Source organism: Mustela nigripes, chromosome 15 (assembly GCF_022355385.1).
Source record: "Mustela nigripes isolate SB6536 chromosome 15, MUSNIG.SB6536, whole genome shotgun sequence".
NCBI classification, from domain to species: domain Eukaryota; kingdom Metazoa; phylum Chordata; class Mammalia; order Carnivora; family Mustelidae; genus Mustela; species Mustela nigripes.
The window spans coordinates 17,371,440-17,393,013 of NC_081571.1; the positions used below are offsets into that span (position 1 = coordinate 17,371,440).

The window sequence follows — 21,574 nt, forward strand, 5'->3', positions numbered from 1 at the left end:
TCTGTGTATGTCACTGCTCCTTCCAGTGCAGGACTTCTGTGTTTCCAGATAAACTCTAGAGTCTGATTAAAGTCTAAGAGTTTCTGACGTGAGGGAAGTAGAAGCAAAATCTTTTTTTTTTTTTTTTTTTTAAAGGAATGGTTGTCCTGGAGTATCCAGGAGGTCACTAGAAAGGCTTCTTGTCAGGAAAATACCACCTAGATCAAGAGTTCTTGACCTGGATCCACAGAGGAGTTTTGGGGATATAGAACTTCTTAAAATTGAAGGTTTATCGGTGTGAATTGTGTGTGCATGTGTGTACACCTGGCATGAAATGCTTATTTTTCTAGGAGAGAAAATATTCTATCTGACAAAGAGCACATTCCCCAGAAGACTAAACTTCAATGGTTTCAGACCAGGGTTCAGCGAACTATAGCCTGTAAGCCAAATCCAGCCCACAGCCTGTTCTTACAAAGTTTTCTTAAAATGCAGCCACACTCACATGTTTACGTGGCTGTCTTCACACTACAACGGTGGAGCCAAAACGCTGTAACAAAAACCGTATGGTTTGTTACGACAAAAATATTTTCAGTCTGGTGCTTTACAGACAAAGATGTTGACCCCCGATTTAGACAATATTTTTTAAAACCATCCACTACAATCAAGCGGTTGCTCGCTAATAATTCACTATCAAATATTAAAGCGAGCAAATAATTTTAGACTCAAAGCTTCCCTTGCCCTAATTGGCAACCTCATAGATGAGCGAATGTGCTAGAGGCTGGCCCTCCTTCTATCCTCCTTGGGAGTCCGCTAGACAGAGGAGTGGCTGAGAGATGCTGCCTAGAATCCTTCCAAAGTGACCCTGCCACGGGCATCTTGGGCCCAGCTTCCTTTGCAAACTGCTAGAGAAGAGATAGTTAAGCAAGAGAATTAACATCACTCTAAATAATTCAAACAGAGTCCTGCTGCTGGCTTCAAACCAAAGATGAGAAATTACATAATTAGCTGCAGCAGATTTAAAAGACTATATAAAATATGTTAATGCTCTCACCATGTTAAGGCAAAGGTACAGAAACAATGCCATCTATTAACTAGCCGATAGGATTAGTCTAAACAAAGAGAGACATCCTAAGGGCATTTAAAAAATCATGATATCTCTCAGTTTGATAGAATACTTTTCTTGGGCTGCAAAATAGGTTAAGAAAAAGTTGAATGCCATTCTAAAATGTTTTTTAAGTTGTATACAGCCACGTCCAATGCATTTTTTGATTAAAAGTATGTGATTTTTTTTTTTAATCATTAAGTCAAAAATAATTTTTTGCTGTTGATGTTTGGATAGCTCTCATCGTTCTGTTACATTTCCTGGCAGGTCAATTTATGTATGTGGGCTTTAATTGTATGTGTGTGGAGAACAAAGCAAGCAGATACCATAGCTTATATGACAATATGTGGACCTCATGCTATGTAGCCCTCTTCTGCGTTGTCTTCCATGCTAGAAACCTGAAGAATGGTATGCTTGACCTGAACTTGCAGTTTCTCTATGAAGTTAGGTACCCTGAGCTAGGAGAGAGAGTTGCACAACATAAGAGTCTCTTAGCCAGATGGAAAGAACTATTTGCAAATCTAATCTCAATGTCAGGGAACCTCAAGAGTCTTACTCTACTCAAAAGTGCATCATTACATGCTTGAAGTCTGAGCCTTCCTCTTCTTGAAGTCTGAGCTACACAGACCTCATACAGTTTTCCAGTCTGATCCTAGTAAGTGCTGCTGCTGACTGTGGATGGCCTCGTTCTGTGAGGGGGTTGCTGGTGGTGAAATTTGTTTTATCATAGATTGGCATCTCCCATATCCACTAACATACGTTTAGATAAATATTTTTCAATAGCTTAAAATAAAGACTAAAATCTGTTCCATGTAAGGAATAACATGGAGGACATCAGGAGATGGAAAGGAAAAGTGAATTGGGAGAAATCGGAGGGAAACCATGAGAGATTGTGGACTCTGAGAAACAAACAGAGGGTTTTAGGAAGAGGGGGCTGGGGGGTTGGGAGCGCCTGGTGGTGGGTATTAAGGAGGGCACATATTGCATGGAGCCCTGGGTGTGCTGCATAAACAATGAATCTTGGAACACTGAAAAAATAAAATAAAATTTAAATAAATAAATAAATAAATAGAATCTGTTCCACTTTAACCTAGAGATGAGGGTTTCCAAGCACCCAAATAATAATGATAATACCACATCATAACATTTGCCTATTACGTTACAGCACTGCAATATGATTTTCACCTATATCATCTCATTTAATCCTCATGGCAACTTATTCTGACGGTGCTACTTTGGTCTCCATTTTTCCAGTGGACACTGACTCTAAGAGGGTAAGTACTTGTTCGGCATCACTCAGGTGGTAAGGGCAGGACCCTTCTTCTCCAAGGCTGGTGCTCTTTTGAGGATGCATTTAAGGCCAAGGTCGAGGCACCGGCCAACTAACTGAAGCAAGCTCACACGATGGAACCAGTCCGAGACTAGACTCGAGCAGCCTGGCTCCAAGCCTCCCTCAGCTCTAACATGAGCATGCTGGTTGACTTAGGCCAGTCAACTTAATTCCCCTCCACTTCCTCACATAGGAAATGGAGGAACTGAACAAGACACTCCCAAAGATTCTTTCAAATGTAACCACTAGGAATTTTACTGAGCAGAATAATCTTCCCAAATGATCTGTCCGAAGGGAATGTACAGTGTGAGATACAAAGTGCGCTCAACAAGAAGATGAAAGGGATTTTTGCACTACGCACATTTTTAGATGATTCATGCCCCAAGCCCCTCTCATTTAGCAGGTTTCAGCAAAAACGGACCATCCACACAGTTATTAAAATATTTCGATGACTTCCTGTATAGAAATCAACTTCTGAGATGGGACTGTCCCATGAGAGGGGTCGGTCTGCCCCTCCTGGGTTGGGAGCTAGTCATGTTGCGTCTGGGATTGAGTCCCATGTTGGGCTCCCTCCTTAGCAGGGAATCTGCTTCTCCCTCTCCCCCTGTTCCTCCCACTGCTCATGTTCCTCCTCTCTCTCTCTCTCATAAATAAATAAAATCTTAAAAAAATAATTTTAAAAAATGTGTCTGTTTTCTTCCTGGATTCTTGGGAGGGAGATTCTAAACCCTTGGGATTTCCCAAGTGATAGGAATGCCCATGTCATTCATGACAGGTCCCTCAAGTCACATCTGAAATTAAGCTATAAAGATGACCCGAGGTGGGGATTGGTCATACCAACCCTGTGATGAGGGGTGGGTGGGCTTTGAGCCATGTGATAACCATATGATGTCCTATGAGTAGGAGAGCTACAGGCTGAGTTCAGTCATGAGGCCAAGAAGTCAATCAACCAGGCTTATGGTAATGAATCCCCAATAAAACCTATATGCTGAATTCAGTGGAGCTTCCTGGTTGGTGAACACATCAGTGTGCCAGGAGGGTGATGTGTCCTGATTCCTCAGGGAGAGAGCACGGAAGCTCTCCTCTGGGACCCATTCAGATCTTGCCCTATGTGTCTCTACATTTGGCTGGTCCTCATCACATCCTTTATAATGAAACTATAATCCTAACTACAGCATAGCACTTTCCTGAGTTCTGTAAGTTGTTCCACCATACTATTAAACCTGAGGGGAGTGTGGGAACCCCTGAATTTGTAGCCAGTTGGTCAGAAGTGTGGATGGCTTGGGGACCCCTGAACTGGCAGCTAGCATCTGAAATTAGAATAGTCTTGCTGTGGTTAAGGACCGTGCCCTTAAAACTTGTGAAGTCTGAGCTGACTCTGGGTCGTTATTGTCAGAATCACAGTTCAGTCCTACAGACCACCTACTACTATAGAGCTCTTCCCAGCTGTACATTAGGCACCTGGCCACCTCAGGCTCTTTGCACTGTTAACCCTAGCCTGGAACACTCTTCCTCTGGGGTCTTCATGGCTGGCTCCTTCACTTCTTTCAAGCCTTTGCTCAAATGCTGCCTTCTTACTGAAGTCTTCTCCAACTACATTACCTACAACTGCACCCCCCGCCCCATCCTCCCACAACCCAAATCCATACTTCCCTTCTCTATTTCATTCTCTTTCCTTATCTTCTGATATACTATGTAATTTGCTTATGATCTTACTTAATAAATATTTTCCTTTTCTAATAAGTTCCAAGTGGGCAAGAATTTTTCTCTCTTTAGTTCACTGTTAAATGCCTATGCTCAGAACAGCGCCTGGCACATAGTAGGTATTCAATAAATATTAACCAAATTGGGTAGAATCTATACCTATGTGCACACACACACACACACACACACATATTATAAGTGATACAATAAACTGAATTCATGTTAACTGTCTATTAACTCACTACTTCCCAAATGATCTGTCCGAAGGGAATGTACAGTGTGAGATACAAAGTGCGCTCAACAAGAAGATGAAAGGGATTTTTGCACTACGCACATTTTTAGATGATTCATGCCCCAAGCCCCTCTCATTTAGCAGGTTTCAGCAAGAACGGACCATCCACACAGTTATTAAAATATTTCGATGACTTCCTGTATAGAAATCAACTTAAGCTAACCTGATCTTTATATTTAGAAAACCCACTGCAAATGGGAAGATTTTATATCTCACTTAAGTAAGAAGAAAGAACAGTATTCATTTTTCCATAGGTTTTTAAAACTAACTATATGTAAGCTAACTTCTGACTTCTAATGTTATTCTTTTAAAATAATTCAGTTGAAACGCTATCAAGTATGAAATGGACACCGAAAAAAGGTATTAAGATGTAAGTTTATCTAAGTTGACACAAAGATTGAGAGGCAAACCTGTAAAAGAAGAAATTTTGTGTCCTCCAGACCTAATAAACTCAAAAGCTTTATAACCTCAGTTTTCAATATCAGTGAAAACTGGTCATATCAGTGAGATGTCCCAGCTGTCATGTCGATGTGACACCCCAAAAGCGAACAAAAGGCATTCACTGAATCAGTTGGCCCTTGAGTACCTTAACAGTGAAACAAAATGCCGAGCTTGATTTTGTCTTTGATCAGGACAATGCCAGTTTTCACCCTGACCTCTTTTTTTTTTTTTTTTTTAAGATTTTATTTATTTATTTGACAGAGAGAGAAATCACAAGTAGGCAGAGAGGCAGGCAGAGAGAGAAGGGGAAGCAGGCTCACCACTGAGCAGAGAGCCTGATGCGGGGCTCGATCCCAGGACCCTGGGATCATCACCTGAGCTGAAGGCAGAGGCTTTAACCCACTGAGCCACCCAGGCACCTCTCACCCTAACCTCTTGACAATGGTTTGCTTTCTCACATCCCGGCCCTGAGCTTACAGGTATGGCTTCTTTCAATTCCATTCCTGGCACTTCTTGACAAGGCTGCTGCTTTTCTTTGGCTTTGTTCTGAATATTTGATTAAGACTCATATGAATTTAGACAAATTCTTATTCAGCTCGGTTTTAGGTCTCCAAGAAAAGTTGGACTCATGATTTCAGTGATTCTGCCTACTGAAACATAAAGATAAGTCACCCGCATGATCATTTTTTTTTTTACTAGAAGTTTTATCCATTTGTTTCTTTTTCAGAGCTATCGTGAAAGAAAATTAAGTTACAGGCAGCAAAGAGTCCTATAACATCAATGTCTTATTATATTCCAGTTACTCAGAACACTCACAATAACGAAAATCTAGAGAGTCAACCTATATCCACACACATATCAAATTATTACTCAAGTGTGGAACTAGATTTCAGAATTACTTTTACATCAAGTCTTTTTCCACAATAATGTTCACTTCATCTGCTTTCCCTAAGTAGATATTTAACCTTCCAGAACTCCTCTGTTTAAACCCCAGGAATGCCTGACACACAGTGGGCTCTTCACATGTGCTTGGTTTGGGGGATTGAATTGGCAGATTTCAAACCGGCACAAAAACCTCAGTGCATGCGGTCCATGGACGCACCTTACGAGGAAAGTCCTATCTGCACTCTCCTGTACTGGGGGCGCATGGGGAGGAGGCATGTGCTGGTCAGTGCAGGGGACAAAAGAACCTCTCCTCATTTATAGGACTGTTACCTGCTGAGGAAAGAGAATGGCCCAGCCAAAGCTGCCCATTGGGCCTGAGGGTGCCCCGCCACTGCCGTCCCTGAGGACACACAGAAAGGTTATTATAGCTTTTCATTTCTTTATCTTATTGCCTGAGAGCTTTCAGAAAGCTATGCTACTGATCTTTAGCTAGAAAGGTCCCCAGCAGCATAACCTATTGGGAAGGGCAACGACCTAGAAATCAGAGAGACCTTATTTCAACTCTGTCCTCTGCTGTTATTTGTCCTCAGGCAGAATTTGGATGCGTAAGGCTCTTAAATGGCCAGAATTAATGACTAAAATTATTAAGGTGCTCTCCGGCATGAATACAATTAAAGTACTGGATAGAGGTGCAGCTATGCATTTAAACAAGTAGAACCTGGCTTGACATCATATCAGAAAGCCCCAGAGAGTTCAGCTGACCGCAAATTAACCATGAGCTCGCATTGCTTGGTTGGTGCTTAAAGAGACCATAATCACATTTCAGCTGCATTTGAACAAGTTTGATGCCTCTATTAAATAAAGTTGTATTCTCTATGCTACTGGAAGCCTTTAAGGAGTGCTGCATTCAGTTCTGGGTTTATTGTGAGGAGGATATTGCTGACCGAAGAGTATTCAGAAAAAAGAAATCAGGAGAGTGGAGGGTCTGAAGAGCAACAGTTGAAAGAACTTCCCTAATAGATTTGGAAAAACCAGCTCTGGGGAAGTGTCGCGCCTCAGTCCTCAAGCGTCTACAAGGTTGACAGGTGGAGTAGATCCTTTCTGCATTCACTGGCTCAGCTAACATCTCATGAGCTTTTGCGAGATTCAGAGCACTGTGATAGGAGCTGTGGGATACAGAGACTGGAGATACAGGGCCAATCTCAAGGCACTAACAATTAAGGAAGACAAAAACAAAGAGTCTGGGATCTCCAGTTTTCATTCCAACCCTGTTACCCACTGGGCATGTGTTCAGCAGCTTCTTAACTCACCTAACTTGGTGTGTTTTATTTACAAAGCAGCAGTGCAGAATTTTTCTGGGGATTAAATGAGATAAGTATCGGTCAAAAGAATGAGAAGTCAGTAATTGATGGAAACCAACAAGATGGGGGAAGGGAACTTTGGAAGGGAACTTCAAAGGGCAAAAGGGAGTTTGCTGCGTGGTGATGGGGAAAAGGAAGAAGAGCATTCCAGGTTGATGGGACAGTATGAGCAGAGACAGAGATACTAAAAATAAATGGCTTTGGGGAGGCCAGCAAATAATACCGAGGCTGGAGTGCAGAAGAGGAATAAAGAACGATAAGGCTGGAAAAATACAATAAAACTGAATTACAACTGCCCTAGAATGATATGCCAAGGAGTCTCTGGGTGGTGGATGGCTATTGAAGGGAATATAGGCAAGTCAACCTGTGTACAAATTCATGGAATAATTAAAGACTGAAGCCAGGGAAGCAAGTGAAAGCATCACTGTAGGAGTCTGAGCAAGAGATTATGAGGAAATGACTTACAATAATGGTGGTGGCATTGAAAGCAGGTGACAAAATGTGGGAGGTGAGCAGTAAAGGTGAGGGGAAGTAAAGACACCTCCATGTGTTGTAACGTTGGTATTAAGGAGAATGTTGATGCCATGAACTAATATAGGAAACACAGAAGGAGGGATAAAACTGACTCAGAAGCTGATGCGTTCAATTGTGGGAAATGCTGAATTTCAGTCGGCTGTGGAATAACCCATAAGGAAATTCCCACCAGCATTGTTGGAAAGATAGTTCTGGAGCCCCTGAGAGGCATCAGGGTTAGAGATGGAGATCTTAGAGAGCAAGAGTGTATTGTCAAACATAAACAGACTTGGGTTTGAACTCTGCTTTCAACACGAACTAGCTGTGTGGCCTTGGACAAATTATTTATCATCAAAGCTTTAATTTCCTTAATTGTAAAATTGGGAGAATTATAGAATTATACATACTTCAAAGACTTTGCTTATTGCATACCATCTGGTTACCATTTGTCACCGTCACTGTCCACCCTAACCATCATTGCTGAAACCATTAAGGTAGATGAACTTGGCTAGGAATTGAAAGTAATTAAGTAGAAAAAAGGGTTGAGGAATGAATCTTCAGGAACAGTTACTATGGGATACATGGCAGAACGAGCTGGAGAGGAGCTCAGGAGCAGTCACGAAGGGAGGCGAAAGACCAGAACAGCAAAACCCCATGAAGGACAAGATAGGAGAATTTCAAGGAGGGAATCCTTAAAAGTGTCTAATGCCACAAAGAAGTTGGGGAGGAAAAAGAAAAAAAAGGGGGGGCATTGGGTATAGTGATTTGAAGGTTATCCTTGTTTATGGACCTATTACCTATATGGTAGGAGTGGAGTCACCAACGTCACAGGATTCAAAATGGAAATTTTACCCAGCCTGCCAGGGGATGTGTCTCAGACACTAAAGTAAACTGTGAGGTAGATCACTTTCTAGAAATTTCAAAGTAGATCTGAACAAATTACATGCCTTAGTTTTCTGACCCATTTCAAAAGTGAAAAAGGCATCGTGTTCTCAGAGAGAAAGGGGATTTGTAAGAAGGACTTCTTCAGAGAGAGCTATGCTATGAATTCCCTCATCCCCAAAGAGGGGAGATACTTCTCTTCATCTCAGGTAGGGCTTCACTGCAGATTGGAAGAGACTGGTCGGTATCATCTGCAGAGAGAGGGGAATAGCATTCTGGCGGCTGAGTGTTCACCTTTGACTGGAGAAACACTGACAGCAGAGTAAAGGACGCCTGGTTGCATGGAGTGTTGTTGTCGGGGTTGGGGGGGGGGAAGGACATGTGAGTGTGTTGATGGATCTGAGGGTGTGAGCTGGCAAGGAGCTAATTTACATTCTTCCTAAGAGGATCATCTGAGGCCAACAGGGGGAGTTCTGGAAAACAAGGACTAAGGGAGAAACACCCAAAACTGGAAGAAACTGAACTGACCACATCAAAGAAGAAGAGAGGAATGTTCCCAGTGAGAGTCCCTGAAGAACCCATAAAAACACCCAGAAGAGAAGTTGGCTTAATATAACATCTGTGGAACCCAGACAGCCTGAAGCGATCTTACGAGAGTGCCGTCATGTAAGGACTCCCCACCTCCCCTTTCTCATCACCCTGCTCCTCTCTACCCTTCTCTGTTCCAACCCTGAAAGGATCAAAACAACAAGGAGGAGGTACGTGAAAAAGGAGAACCCTACCTTTTACCCTCAGAGAAAGGACTCACTACATGGGGCCCTGGGTGGGTATGGGAAAAGAATCTCAGTTTTGAATGACTATTGCCTGGGACTAGTGATTTTCATTTCTAGATTGAGATGGTGATTTGTAGCTAGAAGAGTCCATACTACCTTTTACTATCTCAGGAGGGAAGAGAAAAGTCTTGAGATTTGTGCCTCAGCGTCATACAGTAGCAAAAGAACTTCTACTACTACATAACTTTAAAAGGCTAGTGGAAGACAAATTTTTAATGAAAAAAAGGCGTATAAAAAGTGAATCAGAATGAGGACGTGGAGGCCTCAAGGGCGGTAATTTTGCTCTTTAAAAAAAAAATTAAAAAAAAAAACTTTTTTTAAAGTAATTTTTCCTTTTAAAGCTGTTTGACAGAGAGAGAAAGGGCACTACGGCTTGATTAGATGATGGCTGAAGGCCCTTTGAGGAGAGGAAAAATTTAGTCATGGCTGCAGTTTGAAAAGAAAGAGACAGCGAAGATAGGGTAAAATAACAAAATTCCCATGGAGGATAGGAAAGGAACACTGATAAGACAAGGTCACAAAGAAGAGTGAAGACAAAATCAAGAACATCGCATTTGACATGAGAGAAGGAGGGAAGAAGTTACAGAGACATTTCGGTTTAGGAGGGAAGGCAAATAAAATAGTGTACAGTAATTAATGACTTGGATCGTCCCCGTGGTCTATGACACCAGCTCATCTTCTGTGAATGAACGCAATGGGTGGTATTTATGACCCCAAAGGACAGAATCAGGACCTCTGTATACAAGCTGGAGAGAGATTAATTGGGGCCCCTAAACAAGAAAGAACTTCTTAAAAAAAAATAAATCAGCACTGGTGGACAGGGGCATTGGCCTTCTCAAATGGAGGTAAGCTGCAAAAGAGCTTCTAGCTGTGGAAGGATGAGCAGCTGTCGCAATGGCGTGTGAGGGATTTCTGCCCCGGGCAGGGCTGCCAGCTGATGGCCTCCAAGACTCCTACTGCGTGGCACTCATTGCCAATATTCTAGGTGCGGGGTATTTCTGCGTCAACAATTCAGGTGTCACTGTGACTAAATACAATAAAAGGAAGCCTGTGCGGACCAGAAGAGAAGGTGTAAAGGAAAGACTGTATGTGTTATACAATGTCTTGGTTTCCTGAGTAGAAAATCATCTCTTTTGTAGCAAAGGAACTAGCTTGTGCTGGAGTTAGAGCTTGTCTCCAAAAGATAATACTCTATATGTCTCCGTAGCTTGGCAGCTATGAAATTTGGAAATATCACTATGTTCTGGGGAACTTTATATTTAGGCATGAGCTGAAGTGTCGCTCTCGTGGACAAACCCCTCCGGCTTCACCACGGCTGAGAGGCGAATGGGAACCTGCTAATGAGAGCAGAGCACATCACCAATGTGCTCTCCGGGACTCCAAACAAACAAACAAAAGCCATGAAACCCTCTATTTCAAGCATCAGCATGCGTTCTATAAATCAGTGCAGTTAAGATTACACCAGATTTTCTGCGCCACAATGAAATGTCACAGAAACTTGGCCATTATTCAATAAGACAATTATCACTTAGTTTTGTTTTTCTAAGTAAGAACTACACATTCCCAGAATTAACATTTACTGAAACAATAAAATATTCTAGCACGAAGTACTATGCACCTCAAAGAAATCTGCCCCCAGACTCAATTTAAACTGGTCACATAATTCAATTAAAATTTAAATCTGAAAAGAGAAGTCCATCTGTTGTGACCCCATTAGTTATTCCCCACAGTATTTTCCCAAAGGAATAAAATACACTACAGCAATGAGCACCAAGTAATATTTTGAGTCAAAGTTCAGTACCAGAGATCCTTTGACATCTTTCGACACAGGCAATATTAAAAGTCATACAATGGGTCATATTTCATGTGCCAAGGCTGATAGTTATTTGCGCCTACTATACTCCCTGGCACAGGCTAAGTTAGCTTAGCTTATTGAATAAATGAATGGATGCATAAAAGAATGAATGAATTTTGTTAGCAGTAACTCAAAACCCACTGTGTGAGGAGGCCTGGTCTCTATCCAGACTCTGAGCATTTTCCTGGTATTCACAATGACCTCATAGTCTCCCAGCATTGCCAGCCCCAGGACAGGGCAGCGGGCCACCCAAAATCCCTTTGACCCAAGTCCTTTGGCACATACAGGCTGGGATCCCTAAACGTGGTCCATTTGCAAAGTATGACTGGATCTAAATGTGGTTTGGTTTAATCTTCCAGAGATTCCCTCCAGAGAAGAGTGGAAATTTTCCAAGGTCCCTTTACTGCCTCTTACCTCCTCCACAGGAATTCAAGTTGAGAGAGGGAAGAAAGGAATAGATAATTGCTTTTTGGTTCTAAAGAGCACCCAAACCAAATCTTGGTGACATCTGCCTCCAATTAAGCCCTGCAAATGAATGTATGTGGCTGAGCCCAGCTGCAGTCCGCTAGGAGGGATATTTCAACTGAAGTGTCATTCACTAACATCATTCACCAAGTAATAAGGAACACAGTTTTGAACGTGCTTTGACATTTATTATCTCATTTGAGGTCCATTACAACCCAGGAAAAAAAGGTGTTTCACAGAATAGGAAGCAGGCTGGGAGATACAAAGACCACACAGCAAGTAGGACATGGAGCTTAACTACACCAGTCTTCTAACTCTACTCACATACTGTTTCTACTATTCTTGGTTCTAACTCCATTTTCTTACCACCCAGAAGTGGGAAAACACTCAGGGATCATTGCTCGGTGAACGGTGCCTAATACAACTTCTGTCTCCTCTCATGAGGACATGGGTCCCTGGAATGTAGTCATGATGGAATATTTCTAGAGATGTTTACCAAGTAGATTCTGGGCACCCAATACCAGGGGGTCCATAAGAGAAGCCAAGGAAATGTTCTTACTAGAATCACATACCCAAGAAGAACACTGCATTCCAGATGGGGGTGTCTAGTGCAGGGAGAAGTTGGACTGGCATTCCCCAGGAACAGGACATTATTCACACACATGGACACACATTTACTGTATCCTGAAAGTCTTAGTGCACTTGTGAACTTTCATAACTTCGAAAGTATGGATGCTACCAACTTACAAAAATCATGTGAAAACCCATTTATTTTTTTTTTGTCTATTCTTCTACACTATACTTACTAGACTTCTGTAGTAGTTTTGTGAATTTTGAAGAACATTTACTCATTTTAACTTTTTTCTTCAGTCAACATTTGCCAAGTTCAGTTAGAGGGGCTGAAAGGTACTATCACATAGGACATGCCTATAATCCAGACCGAAAATGAGTCACATCTCACAAGAAGCCTGCAGTGAACTAAAATGTTCACATGTTCTCCTGTTAGAACTACTAAGCTGGTTTAAAACTGGCTTTCTGTTCAATGAAAAAATACCTAAAGCACTACTCTTTGTTAATACCAATTCAATTTTATCTTCTTGGATACAATCCATTCTGCTAAAATCCTTGTGGATCCTTGCTTTCCTACCAGATAATTTCATTCACACACCACCCGCGTTCTCAAATGGCCATTTCTTGTCACATTAAACTATACAGAATCCAAGGAATAACCCTATTGCCATGACTCGTAGCAAACAAACAGTCCTTCCCTTCAGGGACCTCATGGGTCAATTCAAATAGCGATCCCCTCCAACACAGAGACATCAACCTGTAAATGAGTACTTCTTGGAAAGGCCAGTTCTATGAACTAAAAATACAGCCATCCCATGGCCGTCAGACCATATATTTTTATCTTATTCAGAAGGATTTCAAGAGAGGTTCTATCAAATGCACTGCTGACCAGTACACTTCTCAGACCATTTCAGGACATTCTTCTGACATCCCAGGTGAGAGACCCTACCTACAAAAGGCCAAAAGAGGGGACAGTCTTGTCACAGCAATTTTGTCTATGTCTTCTACTCATTAGTATAAAGCTATAACAGCACAAATCGAAAGATGGGTCAAAACAAACAAATAAAAGTGAGTTTACTTGTAACTTAAGTTCAACTAAAATCCAGACAACCTCAAACATCTTTCTGTGGGTTGAATTGTGCCCCACAAAAGATACATTGAGCTTCGAACCCTGGTACCTGTGAATGTGACCTTATTTGGAAATAGGGTCTCTGCAGATGTAAGCATGTTAAAATGAAGTCATACTGGGTTAGGATGGACCTTCATCCAATAACTGGTGTCCTGATAAGAAGAGGGAAATTCGGACAGATGGAGAAGGCCTCATGAGGTTGAAGGAAGAGACTAAAGCAATGCTGCAGTAGCAGCCAAAGGATTCCAAGCCAACTACCAGCAGGAGCTAGTATTATAGTTTTGAAGGATTCTTACTCAGAGCCGTCAGAGGGAGCACAGATTTTCCCTATACCTTGAGTTTGGACTTTGGCCCCCAGAACTGTTGAAGAATCAATTTCTGTTGTTGGAAGCCACCCAATTCATGGCGATTGGTTAATAGCAGGCTTAGGAAACTCATACAACATCGATGCAGAAATGTGTAAGTTTGAAGTAATACCTATTCACATCAGAATCAAGAGCACTCAGGAATTGGTAAAATGAGAGAGTGAGAGATATATTTAGATTCCTGAGCAGGTGGCAGGCCCAGCAGGGGTGAGGTACATGAGTGAATAAACTGGCCAAGCAAGTTTGGGGGTGCTGGCTTGAGGCTGGGGGGGTGGCAGGCAGACAGACAGAAGGTGATATGCTGCAACAGGCTCCTTACCAAGGACTTAACTTCCTCTGCCCCCAGGTCAGAGATAGGCATTTCTCAACAAAATCCTGTCACTTTTTAACGGCACCAAAAATCACAAATTCGTCAGTTAATCATCAATACATAAGCAAAGCTATGTGAAGCTTCCTGTCTCCAATTTGGCATTTTCCTTGCCTGTGCTTCATCGTTCTAAATGAGACAGCAGCCCATGCAAGGGAAGGAGCTGTTGGCCTGTCTGTCTCTATATATAGTGCTGTAGCCACCATTTTTCGAAGGTGCTAAGATTCCACTGATTGATGACGATATCGCTAAAATGAGTTACAGTTCAAGATGGAAAAAGGAAGGCTTTTTTTTTTTTTTTCTTCCCATGTGAAAATTTAGGGGAGGAAGGTTCCTCTCTCGTAGCTTCTAATATTGATCTGGGTCCAGTGTAGCCCATGAAATATAAGTCTATGAAGGCAGAATTCCTCATTGGAAAGACCTTATGAGCAGTCTCCAGGAGCTTTCCCAGCAGTAATTAGGGGGATGTATTATTGCTAATCCTGAGCACACCGGGAGCTGGGTTAATTTTGAAAGATAAAATAAAAGTGCTGCCTTGTGGCAAAAGGCCATTTCTTGATGCCATTAAATCAAGCACAGCCCTGCTTGAGTATTAATTCCAAAGATGTCTGTACCCCCCGCCGATACTCCTTTTAGGAAGCTACTACGGAACAGGCCAAATGAAGCCTCAATGTGCAAATACCATTTAGCAAGTACAGATAAGCTGGGATAAATCATCTCAGAGCACTTAAAAAAAGATTCAAATTTTAATACATTAGCACTAGAACATGCTGTACAAGCAACAGGGAAATTGCAGTTGTCAATGTGTGAATTTAGTCTCAGAGTAAGTTCATCCAAGGAAGTAAAATCTCAATTTAGATTCTTTCTCTACCCCCTTCCCCCAATCCACGTGTTTCTCTCAGGATGCGGGAGGACACTGTTACTCAGCAAATGGATTTCACACCAAGAAATGGTTAGGGTATATTCATCAGGGGTAAGAACGTGAAGTCCTGACTTTTTCACTGAAATAGTTTGAAGTGGTCTTTCCAAGTGCCAAACCATGGGCGATGGGCTAGGTGCTGCGATTCACGTGTTTGCAGTGCGCCATTCTGCACGCGTGCGGATATCAATCTGTCTATCTCTCTGCCTGCATTCTTTTTAATGAGAAAGGATTCTCAAGGGAAATCACAGCGGATTTTCTGGTACTTTTTTCTGTTGTACTTTCCAGAAAGCCCGTCTGCCTGCTGTCGGCGGGGAATAGGACAGGCTGCCGTGTCTGGTGTGAGAGCACAGTGTAGGGAAGGGAAAGCCCTGCCCAGGGCCTTCACTGTCAGGGGGCTAGTCTGGGGAGAGGCCCCAAGTTTCCCTGGGGGCTGGAGAGAGGCCTTGGCATCCTCAGGTCCACAGTGCTGTTTTGAAACTGAACTATATTCCAGTTGGAATTTGACAGGTTGTTTCCTATCAAAGCAACAAATGAAACTTTCATTTCAGAATGCATGGTTCCTTCAGATTGTTCTATCAGGAGCAGATATTTTCTTTAAATTAAAAGTCAAGGCAGTTTATTTTCCTCAAAACTGTGCTGTGGGTTCCCGCCTGACTCCTAACATTCTCTTGTTCTACACAAAATGGCAAGGCTGTCTCATTCTGAAGAAGGAAGGGGTGGGTTGGGGAGAGCCCTCCCTGAGGGCTCCCTGTGCTGGTGTATTTTCATAGTATCTTTGCTCCCAAAGGGCACATCAACTAGAGATAAAGATGGAATGTATTTAAAGTTTTTTCGAGAGAAAGAGATACCTTCCAGTTAGGTTCTTTAAACCAAAATAACTTCAATCTCTTCAAATGACACTTCTGTCATATTAACTATCTATCTATCTAACATATTACATCATGTATGTACTTTCATTGGGCATTTGAAGTTTTCACAAACAGGGGCAATCTCTCTTATTCCTATCCCTCCCCCACACACTCTAAGTCATTTTTAAATGATAAAATAATTGTACTAGGTTTAAATGCATATAGATGATGTACATACATATGTATTAATACAGATACTGAAGGAACGAGCTTCAGCTGTGGGAGGGTGGGACCCCCGACATCCCATCACTTATCCAATCCTGTCAGTGCTCAAGTGTTTCCCATCCCCTTCATCAAAAGCTCACTAATTTGTTTCTGCATGCATTTAAGCAGAAAATTCATTACCACTTCAAAAAGCATTTCCAACCACCTAGTGTCTGAATTGTCCATAAATATGTGATATTCCCCTAATTAAATTAGAAGTAATATGATTAAGGAGAGGTCTCTTCTGTCAGGGCAATAATCTTTCCTGTGATGCTGGTGAGATTCTGAAATGACTATAGCATCAGAAAGGAATCTTTCTTGAAGTCACAACCTTTCATATTCACTTCTTGAGACAGGTCTTTCCCTCTTACTCAACTGTCTCTTCTTCATCTATTACAATCACATTTCAATTTGAACCAAAGGATGCGACCCTCCTCCTCTTTGTTCCCTCACAGATGCTAATGACATATAAATTCAATTCGGTAGTAGTTAAAGGAAAAGGGATGATGCCAGGCCACTCTCCCTCCCAGTTAGGAACCAGAAGAGGCCAGGGAAAGCTCCACCTAGAAACACACTCAATAATTTTATGATCACAAATCTCTCAACTACACATGTTGACAAAAACAGAGAATTAAAAACGTAGAAATCTGCATCCTGGTTTTCTATAAAGCATCAAGTTAGCTATTAAGTGGTTATAAATTAGCCATTGGTAATTTACTCTTCTGAATGATTTAACCTTTCCAATTATAATTTCATCTGTTTTCGATATAAAAAAATCAAAGAAATTCGAGATATGAAAAAGACATGCTGGGCGAGGATCTGAAACTGATTTGGTAGCTCTGGGGTTGACATAATCTTGGCCTGGTGCGGCTCATTTTGGAAAGCTGCCTCAAATTTCCCCTGGTTTTGAACTTTTTTTTTTCCTTACCACTTTCATCTAGCAAGAAATCATCCTGGTAACGGAACTTCTCCGGTCCACATGCAATAAAAATGTCATCGTCACCAAAAAAGTCCTGAAGGCACATCACCTACAAGAGAAAAGCATGGCACTCAGCAAGGGGTCGGCAGAACAGCAATTACAACATTGCATCCCTGCAAGCTCACATCTGCATAAAGCCACTTCCCACATCTAATGGAATCAACAGGAAAGCTTCTCCAGAGGAATTTCAAAAGAAGGTTTCCAGCATCTGTTACTAGTAAGAAACATGTTACATTTCAGTTGTGCAGGAAGACAGGATAGGGAAAATAGAACCAGTAACTGTCACATTTATTACTTGACATATCAATAGGCCATGAGGTAAGAGCTCTCTATTTTCATAACAGAGTGCATGCAGCAATACGACGCATGGGAAAGGAACACCCCTTTATTCATTTGAATGTAATATTCCTCGATGGCAATAAAAGCCAACGCCTGATTTTAGCAACAAATACAGTAGACGTGCGGCGATCTGTTTGGGATAACTACTGAAGAAAATTATCTGTATCATAATATAAATACAATGATCTCCTTCAGACTCATTCTCCCTCCAGCTGAAAGAAAAGTAGAAGTCCTCGTAAAAGGAATAACAAAATAGATTATTTCTGAGACCCAGGTATAGACACTAGGCAACCGTATGCCCACCATTCAAGTTAGGCTAAACTTGAAAACTCCTGTGTTACCCAGCGTCTCATAGATAGGCAAAAGCAAAGTTTTAAAACACCTTTTGATATTTATTGAACTTATTCTCCAATGAGAACTTTAAGAGAGCTCAATGTTGTTTTTCAGGTACATGTGGACAAAAGGAGTAATTTCCAGCATACTGTTCTCTGTTGTTAGATACAGGGTGAAATATTTTGTTCGCAAAATGTATGATGCCAACAGAAGGCACTGGAACACTGCTGATTTCTATTTTCAATTTCCTTTGCTTGGAGCGCACCATGAAGCAGCCACTTCAGAGCTGTATGAAACAGACTTTCTTTCTTTTTTTTTTTTTTTTTTTAAAGAGACATGAGTAGACCTTAGATACAAGATAGAAAACTGAGAATTCTTATTTTTTTTATTTTTTAAGATTTTATTTATTTATTTGAAAGACAGAGATCACAAGCAGGCAGAAAGGCAGGCAGAGAGAGAGGAAGGGAAGCAGGTTCCCCACTAAGCAGAGAGCCCAATGCGGGGCTCTATCCCAGGACCCCGGGACCATGACCTGAGGGGAAGGCAGAGGCTTTAACCCACTGAGCCACCCAGGGGCCCCTGAAACAGACTTTCTAATAGCATTTCCCAGGGATGTCTGAGGCCGACAGACAACACCCCCTGGCGTGTTAGATCGTTTTGGCCTGGGTTTACAATCAGATCCTCCCTCATTGGATTGTAGTCGGCTGCAAGGCATCTCTGGGGGTTCTGCTCTAGGTCAATGCTGGGTAGCACTGTCCTGATACACAGAAGGTAATGTAAGACTTAAAGCAGTAAGCTGGGAGAACACTGCATGACTTAGAGGTCCCAAAGACAATGATGTGTAGCCTTCAGATAGTTTTTCCAAATAAGCTCTCATTTCCAAATAATCGCTTGGCTGAAATTTTAAGAATGACATTTCTAGAATAGTTTGATAATAAACATAAGTATAAATGAGGTACATCCCTGACGTATTTCTGGAAAGTTTGAAAAAATCGGTGGTTTAAGAGGGATGTTGTAACAATTAAGGAAAATGGACTATAAAGATCTTCAGGAGTGGCGTCAGAAGCTCCGATCTTCTACTTAGTGAGATAAAAAGAGGGCCTTTGTGGGAGCCTGGGTGGCTCAGTCAGTTAAGTGTCTGCTTTCGGTGCAGGTCATGATCCCAGGGTCCTGGGATCAAGCCCTGCATTGGGCTCCCTGCTTAGCAGGGACCCTGGTTTTCCCTCTCCTACTCCCCCTGCTTGTGCATTCTTTCTTTCTCTCTCTCTCTCTGTTAAATAAATGAAATCTTTAAAACAAAACAAAATAAAAAAACAGGCCCCTTGCACCTGGGTGAATCGGAGGCTAAGCATCTGCCTTTGGTCTTGATCTCAGCGTCCTGGGATGGAGGCCCACATTCGGGTCCCTGCTCCGCAAGAAGCCTGCTTCTCCCTCTTCCACCCCCCCTGCTGTGTTCCACCTCTCACTGTAATCTTAAAAAGCAAGCAAACAAACAAACAAACAAAAAACCAGGCCCTTTGAATTCAGAATCCACTCTATGTCACTCCTCCCTTTCTGTCTGATCCCAGCTATGGCCCTGTTCATCTTTATCTTCAGGACAAGCACCCCACCCCAGCCTTCCTGATCAGCAGTTGATATCAACTCCACCAACCCCACACAGGCCATTTTCACCTTACACACGTTAAGTCTTTACTGAGCCTACTATGCGCCAGTTAACATAGAGCATATACACACAAAAATGAATAAAACATGATCTCTCCCTCAGGCAAAAAATGTGAAAAATTAAACTTAAAAGGCAGTATTTCTTCGAGTATGAATGGTTAATATGTTTGGTGCAAAAAAAGGAGGGGGGGTCCTCTGGCCAAACAGATTTGGCAAATACTGAATTCATCTGATATAAACAGGTTTCTTTATTTCTGGTCCTTGCAAACCCTTCATGTGCTCACATATATCACAACTCCAAAGAGAAGATCGAAAATACAGTATTTCCCAACCTTTATTTGATTTTAGAACTCTCTCCTTCTCACAGCATCATATGGACTAATGCATGATGGGGCTCCTTTTGGTTCTGCAGTGATGGCCAGAGGGGAAAAGAGCTCAGGGACCACACAATGGAAATTAACATAACACACTCTCCCGGGCAGCCATATTTCCCTAGCTGATAAACATTTATCATGGGCCTGCTCTGGGCTATGCTGTGTGCCAAACATTATGAAAACAAATCTCTAATAGATGAAAAATACTGTTTTCCAAAGGCAATTGTCCTTTCATTCTACATATTACCATCATTTGTATTCTAGAACATCAGATTGCCACACAGATCACATTCATCTATGTGGACATGTTTTATGCTATTGCTAAGCAGCCTGATAACTATCCTCAAAACTCCAGCACACAATAAGCAGGTTGCCAGCTAACTAACTCCCTTTCATCATATACCCAGGACTGTCCTCTAAGCCTGAGACTCAAAGAACAGAACAGCCAATGATCCGGCTTGGACAGTTTAGGTTTAATTCTGTTGGCAAGTGGGAAATGAAACATGATGAAGTTTTGATGTTGTTTCCAACTCCAGGATTCCAAGACCATAAAAGGAATGCAGCAATTGTTAAAGAAAAGTAACTGTCATCACCCAGCACAGAAAGACAGGGAAAAGTCATTTCAGTGCCAAGCAACATGTATTCATTTACCTCTCAATCTTCGGTGACTAAAATCAAAGAATGTGTTGAACTATCAGAAACTGTAATGTCTTCTGTGCTCTCTGTTCTGGCATCATTTAGCCATTTCTCTGCTCACAACCTCCCAGCACAGGAGGTGCGTATGGTCAGTAAATCAAATTCAAAGTTATAAACCTGTTCCTTGTTAGAAACTTCGATAGAAGATTTGATAGAAAAGGAGGCTTAAAGATGGATTTAGGATAATCTATGCATTTCTATTATCCATGCTTTCACTCTCTATCATTGGTTCAGAGGTAGCTGTAATATATTCCATCTAATAAAAGAAAGTAACAGAAGAAGATGTATAACCCTCTTCTGTAGGCCAGTATACTGTGAGAGTTTCCTTTGGCATTACCGGACACACAATATCAAAGGATTACCAATGTTTTGCATAAAGATCTGATTTTATATATCTATAAGTGTATTCCTTTTTAAATCTGAGGTTCTCAAAATTCAGGATTACCAGCTGAGAAAAACTAATTCCATTTATGTATTAACATCTCTCAAACCTAGGCCTTTTCCTGTCCTCCTCCTCTTTACCCCCATTACCACATCAGTCCACAGCTTATCCTCCTACCTGCGGACGTTGGCATTTCCCTCTGGTGCCATTTTTCTCACTCCTACCTCCTTTCTCTCCAATCCATCCTGTTTAATTCTGCTAATCTACTCTTTCTTTTAAACTTTCAAAATCTCTGTTCATGACTCAGAAAAACATCCATGGCTTGCCATCATCAAGTTAAAGTTCATCTTGACTCTGACATTCTATCTGGTTCCAACCTACTTTTCAAGTCTACAGGAGTCATGCCATGTACCTGATACTTAATAAACATTTATTGGATGGATGCATGGATGGTTGCTTGGATGGATGGATGGATGGATGGATGGATGGAAGGATGGATGACTGGATGTTTAGATGGATGGATGGATGGATGGATGGATGGATGATTGGATATTTAGATGGATGGATGGATGGAAGGATGGATGATGGGACATTTAGATGGATGGATGGATGGATGGATGGATGGATGACTGGATGTTTGGATAGATATGGATGCATGGATGAATGGATGATTGGATATTTAGATGGATGGATGGATGGATG

At 41.7% G+C, this 21,574-nt stretch overlaps 1 protein-coding gene across 5 annotated transcripts in view; it reads right to left on the reverse strand.

Annotated features, from left to right (window-relative positions):
• Positions 1-21,574, reverse strand: part of DCLK1 (doublecortin like kinase 1) — a 349,188-nt gene that overhangs the window by 150,808 nt on the left and 176,806 nt on the right. For all 5 annotated transcript variants that reach the window (XM_059378351.1, XM_059378350.1, XM_059378354.1 and 2 more), the window contains exon 4: positions 17,036-17,135. In XM_059378351.1, the coding sequence (XP_059234334.1) occupies positions 17,036-17,135 (100 nt within the window). The remainder of the gene's footprint in view (positions 1-17,035; positions 17,136-21,574) is intronic.